Raw genomic sequence first — 8,270 nt, forward strand, 5'->3', positions numbered from 1 at the left:
TCTGTATGTCTTCTTTGGAGGAATGTCTGTTTAGGTCTTCTGCCCATTTTTGGATTGGGTTGTTTGGTTTTTTGTTACTGAGCTGTATGGAGCTTGAGTTTTTAAAAGCCTGTGGTGGGTTAACCTTGAGGATTCCTAGGCTATTACAATAACTCCCTACTTTTTGCCTGAGGTGGGTGACAATGAAACTCCCATCTCTCCTCCTTGGCCAGGAATCCTTTCCTTTTGCCCCGATGAGCCTCAGGGGGATGGGAGCCAACATGAAGCCCCACGTGTGCCTTAGCCGCCTACTCTGGTCCTGTCTCTGTGCAGCAGTCTCCTCATTTAGAGGAAACAAAACCTGCTTCCAGTTCCTTCCCTAGAACCAAGAATGAATCCTTATGGGCACAAAGAACTTGCCTGGGACAACTTCAAGAACGTAGTCATGTAATCAGTAAGTCAAACTGCATTCTCTCAACCTCCCTGATTTAATGGTAGGGGATGGGGAGGCAGAATGGCAAATAGGATGAAACAAGGTTATGTGTGATCTTTCCATGCGGACTCAGTGCTTTAGCTGCTAAAACTTAATAATGGTGGCCCCCACTGTTAAGGAGAATGATTAAGCTGATGGACAGATTTTTCTGATTTTTTCATTCATATAGTTTTTGTTGTTGTTGTTGTTTTTGCGGTACGCGGGCCTCTCACTGTTGTGGCCTCTCCCGTTGCAGAGCACAGGCTCCGGACGCACAGGCTCAGTGGCCATGGCTCACGGGCCCAGCCGCTCTGCGGCATGTGGGATCCTCCCGGACCGGGGCACGAACCCGCGTCGCCTGCATCGGCAGGCGGACTCTCAACCACTGCGCCACCAGGGAAGCCCTCATACAGTTTTTATTTAATCCTTCGGCCTGGTCTATACTGAAATCCAGTATCAGATGGAATCTAGGCAATGCCCCACCTTCTTGGGATACATTAGACCCCCGCCGTGTGTGAAGCTTTCACACTAGTAAGTAAAGACAGACACTAAACAATAAGTAAGCAAATTACATGGTGCGTTAGTAGGTGATAAGCGCTATAAAAAAAGAAAAAGCTGAACACGGTCTGGAAGATGGGGGAAACGGGCTGCAGTTTTTTTCAATTATGGTAAAATACACATAAGATAAAATTTATCATTTTAACCATGTTTTTAAAGAGTACAGTTCAGTGGTATTAACTATATTCACAATGTTGCACAACAATTACCACTGTCCATCCACAGAACTCTTTTCCTCTTGTAAAACTGAAACTCTGTACCCACTACGCAGATCCCCCTACTCCACTTCGCCAGCCTCTGGCAACTGCCAGTCGACTTTATGTCTCCATGAATTTGATTACTTTAGGAACCTCATATAGTGGAATCATACACCAGCTGTCCTTCGGTGTCTGGCTTATTTCACTTAGCATAATGTCCTCAAGGTTTATCCATGTTGTAGCACGTGTCAGCATTTCCTTCCTTTTTCAGACTAAACAATATTCCACTGTATGGATAGACCACATTTGTTTATCCACTCATCCATGAAGGGACACTTGGGCTGCTTCCACCTTTTGGCTATTGCAAATGCTGCTGCTATGACATTGGCTGTACAGATATCTCCTCAGTACTCTGCTTTCAATTCCTTTGTGGGTATATACCCAGAAGTGGAATTGCTGGGTCATATGGTAATTCTATTTTTAATTTTTTGAGGAACCACCCTACTGTTTTCCATGGAGGCTGCACCATTTGTGACTCTCGCCAACAGTCAGTGTGTAAGAATTCCAATTTCCCCACATCCTCACCAACACCTGCTATTTTTATTTACTTTTGGTAGTTGCCATCCTAATGGCTGTGAGAGAGGGCTGCAAATTTTAAGGAGGTGGTCAGGGTAGGCTTTGGTGAGATGGTGGCATTTGAGACTTGACAAAGGTGAAGCAGATACTCTGCAGAAGAGCTTTCTAGGTAGACAGAACAGTGGGTCCTGGGGCAGAAGCCTACATGGTGTGTTTGAGGCAAAACAAGGAGACAGAATGGCTGCATGAGGGGGTGGGAGAGGAGAAGAGCCCTGGAGGGTTTTGAACAGAGGAGGGATGTGACCTGACTTTTAAAGAATCCCTCTGGTGCTGTGTTGAGAATGGGCTGTAGGGAGACAAGGGCAGGAACAGGAGGACCAGAAAGATGACCACTGGAATCAACCCAGGTGAGAGGTGATGGAGGCTTGAACCAAGGACTAGCAGTAGAGGTGGAGAGAAGTGGTAGGAGTTTAGATGTAGCTCAAAGGCAGGACCAGTAGAATCTCCCGATGGATTGAAGTGAAATATGAGAGGGAAAGAGGGGTCAAAATTGACTCCAAATGGGATGGACAGAGTTACCATCAACTGGTATGGGTGAGGCTGAAAGAGGAGCAGAGTGCAGGAGAGATCAGGAGTTCAAGTTTGGACATGTGCTTCCATGAGCTAGCATTAGGACATTCCTTAGTATTCTGAAAAGGAGACCATGGCTTCTAGGTACTCTGCTACCTGAATAAGCTGGAGGATAAGGGAAACAAGTCCAGAGTCAGGAAGACAAAAAACACCAGCACAACTGGTTGAGCCCTTACGTAGAGCCAGCCACTGTACTGGGAGCTTCCCAGTGGTGACGTCCCTCATTCTCACAACAGCCCTGCCATGCAGATACCGCCATTATCCCAACTTTACCGATGAGCACCCAACCTTGGGGAGATGAAGTCATTAGTCCAAGGCCACCCAGATGCTAAGTGGCAGAGCCAGGGTTTGAAACCAGATCTGCCTGACTCAAGAGTCCACACTTTTACCCCTGCTGCTGCTGAAGCCCAGGAGATTCATGGAGGTGATGGACTTAAGCTCAGTCTTGAAAGACGGGGTTGGTAAGAAAGGAGAGAGAGTGGATTGAGCAAACACAGGATGAAGTTCCAATGTCTTGTCCTCATTCCAGGGCCCTGTGTGGCCGGGTCCCTGCCATCCTCTGCATCCTTCCCTCACGCCACTTGCTCGTGAAGCTCCACTGGCCTGATTGCGAGCTTTTCCCACACACAATTCCCTCTATTTGAAATGCTCCATCCTAGCTCTTTTTCTGGCTGACTCCTACACATGTCTGGGGGTTCAGCTCCAAGGTCACTTCCTCCAGGAAGCCTTCTCTGATTCTCCCCTCCACTATCTAGAACTACTCTTGTTGCATCATGCACTTGTCCTTTGTAGCCCTTAAAACAATTCTCATAATTATTGTGCAATTGTGTGTTCTACATCCGCTTCTCCCATCGAACCAGTGCCGTCCAATAGAACCTTCTGCAGTTCCGGAAATGTTTTGGACCCATGCTGTCACAACGCAACTACAGCAGCCACTGGCCACATGTAGCTACTGAGCACTTGAAATGTGGCTAAGGCAACCAAGGAACGGATTTTTCAAACATCACCTACGTTACTTATAAGTCAAATTTTATATTGTGTATTATATATGAAAATTATTTCACATACTAATTACATAAGTTAAATTTAAATAGCCACATGTGGCTAGTGGCTACTGTATTGGACATTGAAGCTCTAGACTGTGAGCTCCTTGAGGGCAAAGACCATGTATCTTATTTGGTTGTAGAATCCCTTGACCTAGGATGGTACCCAGGAAAATCACTGAATGAACGAATGAGTCAATCAATCAATCAATCAATGTAGTCTGCATAACTTGCTTTCAAGAAATCATCCTAGAAAGGAGAGACCCAGGAAAATCTGACTTGCATAAGATCGCACAGTAAGGCAGAACTAGATATAAAATCTCAGCTTTCTGAATCTCCTGTGCCTGAGTGGACAGCAGGTGAAAGGCAGAGGTTGTTTGTGGTCTCAAATGACCCATCCTAGAGCTGTGTGAAGGTGCCTCTAACTGCAGGAAAGGACTATTTCTTAGACACCCTCATCCCTCTTCCCCCTCCCCTGACCCTGTTAACTACTTAGCAGCTTATAATCTATTAACACTTGGCCTCCTGTGGGACTGAGCCTGTTCCAAGGTCCACTCTTGCCCACCCCTCTACAAGGCACTCTGATTTTTTAAAAATCCATATTGCTCTCAGGCAGTCTGTTGCCAGCAATCTGTGAATAATATATATAGGGTGTGGTTTAAAAAACACCTATGTCGTGATGTGTAACCCACTCAGATTCACATGGCTGCTCCTTTTCTTCTATTCTTTTTTATAAATGGAGGTTAACATATTTCAGGGCTAATTTTGACATCGTTCAAATGTACTTTGGGGTTTGCAGATTACATTTTGGGGGAGTCCAGCATAAGGAGTCTACAGATTTTGTTTTTATAAATTCTTTTTCAGATGTCATAATAATAATAGTTAATATGTGTGACTTCTTTGTATCTGCCAGGCATTAGCACACATTATCTCATTTGAGCTTCCCCATAACCCTCTGAATCAAGTACTATTATGATTCCCATTTTATGGCTAAGGAAACTGAGTCTCAGAAAGGTTAAGTCACTTGCTCGAAGTCACACAGCCAGGAAGTGGCACAGTCAGGATTTGAAGCCAAGTCTGTCTTCTCAAGAGTCAGTGCTCTTAACCAGCACACAATTTGGCTTCTCTAATAGATATTATATGTATTTATGTGTATAAAAATCAGAAAAATAATCAAGAAACTTAACACTGGGGTTTGGGAAGAGAGAGACTTACTTTTATTTTTGTGCTTCTTTCTGAACTTTATTTTCCCTATCTATATATTATATTAGTACATTATATTATATATTAGTATAAAAACTAAATTAATTTAAAGCTGAAGTAAAAAATTCTTATTAATTTTACTTTTTTAAATTAAGGAAGGAATTGTCATTCTAGTGTCATGTCTATATATTAGATTAAATATACATGAATCTTTGAGTAATTTGCAAAGTTCACATGCTCTGACAGCATTTGAAAATTTATCCCAGTAAAACTGCAGTTCCAATATGTATTCTTATTCTGAGTACCAAATTTCATATTTTAGTTTCTGAATTATTTTTTATTTAGAGATAATATGATAATATTATTATCATAGATAATATGATAATATTAAACATGATATTTATTTTCAATGAACGTGGTATGTTTTCCTTGAGATATCTGCACTCAGATATGTACATTTTTATGCATTCACACATCAGCTTTGGATATTATAACTGAGTGTCCTTTAGCATTTGTGAAATAATGCTGTGTTACATAAGATATGCTATTTGAGGATCAATTAATAAAAGCTTAAAAGTAAAAATTTAATTAATTAAAAATATTAATGAAAATTAATTTTATACTGATTGAGAAGCAGACACCACAATACCCTTCAGTACTTATAGCTTCAGAGAGCTGTATCAGTCACGCTAAAATTCACTTGGGAGAATTCCTCAGTGGCTTAGACAGAAAAAAACATTTAAGTCAAGAAAATACACACATACTAACAACAATGTATCCTTTCCAACAATTCCAAATGGTGTCTAGTTTTACCATCCAAATGGCTAGTCCTTCTAAAAATTAAAACAAAACCCCCATTAATGTTCTTTTTAATGCCCCATCTCATACTCTTGGAATTTGCTTAACAAATCACCATCAGCTTGTGGTAGGAGACATTTGGAAGCCCCTTTACAAGCTCCCTATACTTGCCACGCTTGATTGTATTCCCCCAAGATTTTCAGAGCAAATTTGGCATCCCTGAAAAATTCCAGTCCTCTAAGCAGTGTATTCCTGAGTTCCCAAGGAGAGCCGACAGTGAGTCTCACTCTAGCTAGCTGTTACAAAAGCCGTTCATTCAGAAGGCAAGAGGTTTCAGCAACGATGCACAGCCCTCTCATTCACACACTTCATAAACAACAAGACTGCAGAAGCCTCCTCTCTAGGAAGGAATCCCTGCTTTTTAGAAACCAGTTTGCAACATCAGTATGATTCCCTTCTAAAAGACCTTGCGGGAAAATTAGGAATTTCACAGCATAGGAGAAGGACTGGAAAGGACCGATGTCATTGCATGGACTCATCAATTCAGTCCGCATTTCAAAACAGCAGCTAATGCTTTCTTAAAACACAAACCTCAAAATGCCTTTAGGATTGAGAGCCATTATAAGGGAAAACATAACATGGGTAGGTCCCCATAAGATTCCGACGGATCTGAAAAATCGAACTGAGTCAGAGATACAGATACTGAGCTGATGGGGTAGGAAAATGGCTTGTCTCCTCCAGGCCTAATTCTCTCCTCTGAAACAGTTCCCTTTAAATTCAGGAAGCCACGCTGAGACGCCCCTCTGCAGGTTTTCCTTTTTTAAAGGAAAACCTGTCTGCGTCTCACTCGCCCCCAGGATACTCACGGCAGCTGCCTTAGCTGGAATAAGTCCTCCTCCATGTCCGCGCTGCGCCAGGACGAGCCCTTTTCATGGCCCTTACATGGTGGTGGTGGATGACGAGGGCTCGGGGGCTTCAGCACTAGGGCTCTGGACCGCGCGGCTTCCTCCCTCGGTGGCAGCTGTTCCGGGGAGGGAGTCGCCAGGGGCCAGCCCAAGAGACAAAGCCGCCGCCGCCAGGAGACCGCGGCGAGAGTGGGCGGAGAGGAGGAGGTGAAGGGCAGGGCTAGCTGCGCGGGGAGAGGGGGCGGGGAGAGCCCTTCTGGTTAGCGGAATTTACAGGCTGTCTGTGGCTGGTGGTGTTTTACTGAGATGCCTGTGGGGCACACCAGCCTGTGAAATGGCTGTCTAGGTACCAATGAGCACTCTTTGCTTGACGAAGCCCCTCTAAATGTTTATTTGTAGGGATTCATTAAGGTTGTTACTGGTATAATATTCTTGCAACCCAGGCTGCTATAACAAATGCAGAGAATGAAAACATTGTATACGTACTCATGCATTGAAGCATTGTTTATTGAGCACCTACTGTGTGCCAGGCACTGTAAGACTCACCGGGCATATGACAGAGAACAAGTTAGAAGTGACATTGTCATCACAGAGCTGAGGTCTTTTATTTTATTTTACATATTTATTTATGTTGGCTGCACCGGGTCTTAGTTGCAGCATACAGCCTTCTTAGTTGTGGCATGCGGACTCTTAGTTGCGGCATGCATGCGGGATCTACTTCCCTGACCAGGGATGGAATCCAGGCCCCCAGCATTGGAAGCACAGAGTCTTACCCACTGGATCACCAGGGAAGTCCCACAGAGCTGAGGTCTTGTGAAATGAATCACACACAAAAAAATGTACGTTGAGTAGGAGAAAGCTACTCATTCATTCATTCAACAAGCATTAGTGAGTGACTTCTACAGTTCTGGGGAATCAAAGATTAATAAAACCAAATCCCTGCCTTCAAAATCCTCTTCATCTTGTTTAATGGCTCTCCCATCCCCCTTCCAATAGAATGTCTCCCCCACTCTCTTTAGCATTTAAGCTCCATAAAGGTTTGTTGATGTACCCCAAGGGCCTGGAACAATAAAATTTATTTATGGACACTGAAATTGGAATTTTATATTCCTAGCTACACTCAACCCCAGGGCTTTGCATTTTGAGCACTCAATAAATGATTGGTAAACTGAAAACAAACATCTTTCATTCAAGTGAGGAGATTCAGTATCTATTTTAAGCCCTAGAGAGTAGGGATAATAATTTATATCAGGGTTGGCAAGTTGGAGGTCTATTGGTAATGGATCCAACTCACCCTGGTTTGTTCAGGACTTGAGTTATAGCACTGAAAGTTCCATGTCCTGGAAAGTGCTGGGCTCCAAGCAAACCTTGACAGTTGGTTACTCAACTCCATACAAACCGAAAGCCAGATCCAACATAGAGATGCTTAAAAGGTTTTGAATACTTTTAAGTGCAAGATTTCAAACTACACAACTCTTAGATAAAACTCTAAGACTCATAGGAATAAGTCTTTATGACTTGGAATTAGGCAGTGCTTTCATAGACATGACATCAAAAAGCATAAGGGACACAAGAAAAATCACAAAACAGATATATTGGACCATATCCAAGTTAAATGCCTTTATGCTGCAAATGATACCATGGAGAAAGTGAAAAGACAACCCACCGAATGAGAGAAATATTTGAAAATCGTATAACTAATAAGAGATTTACATTCAAAATATGTAAAGAGCCCTTACAACTCAGTAAAAGACAAATAACCCAATTTAAACGTGGGCAAAGGATATGAATAGACATTTCTTCAAAGAAGATGTATAAATAGCCCATATGCCCTTGCAAAGAAAAAGTGTAACAACACCGCAATCAAGATACAGAATGTTTCCATCACCCCAAAAGTTCATCTCCGGCT

General features: G+C 42.9%; 1 protein-coding gene across 1 annotated transcript in view; it reads right to left on the minus strand.

Annotated features, from left to right (window-relative positions):
• The window catches only part of SVOP (SV2 related protein), a gene marked incomplete at its 3' end in the record, with an annotated part of 82,445 nt that extends 75,999 nt beyond the window's left edge, over positions 1-6,446 (minus strand). The window contains exon 1 of the mRNA XM_082852946.1: positions 6,323-6,446. Within this exon, the coding sequence (XP_082709072.1) occupies positions 6,323-6,357 (35 nt within the window). The 5' untranslated portion in view covers positions 6,358-6,446. The remainder of the gene's footprint in view (positions 1-6,322) is intronic.
• Between the last annotated feature and the right edge of the window lie 1,824 nt (positions 6,447-8,270).

Source organism: Leucopleurus acutus (genome assembly GCF_964270905.1).
Source record: "Leucopleurus acutus genome assembly, chromosome: 13".
Taxonomy (NCBI): domain Eukaryota; kingdom Metazoa; phylum Chordata; class Mammalia; order Artiodactyla; family Delphinidae; genus Leucopleurus; species Leucopleurus acutus.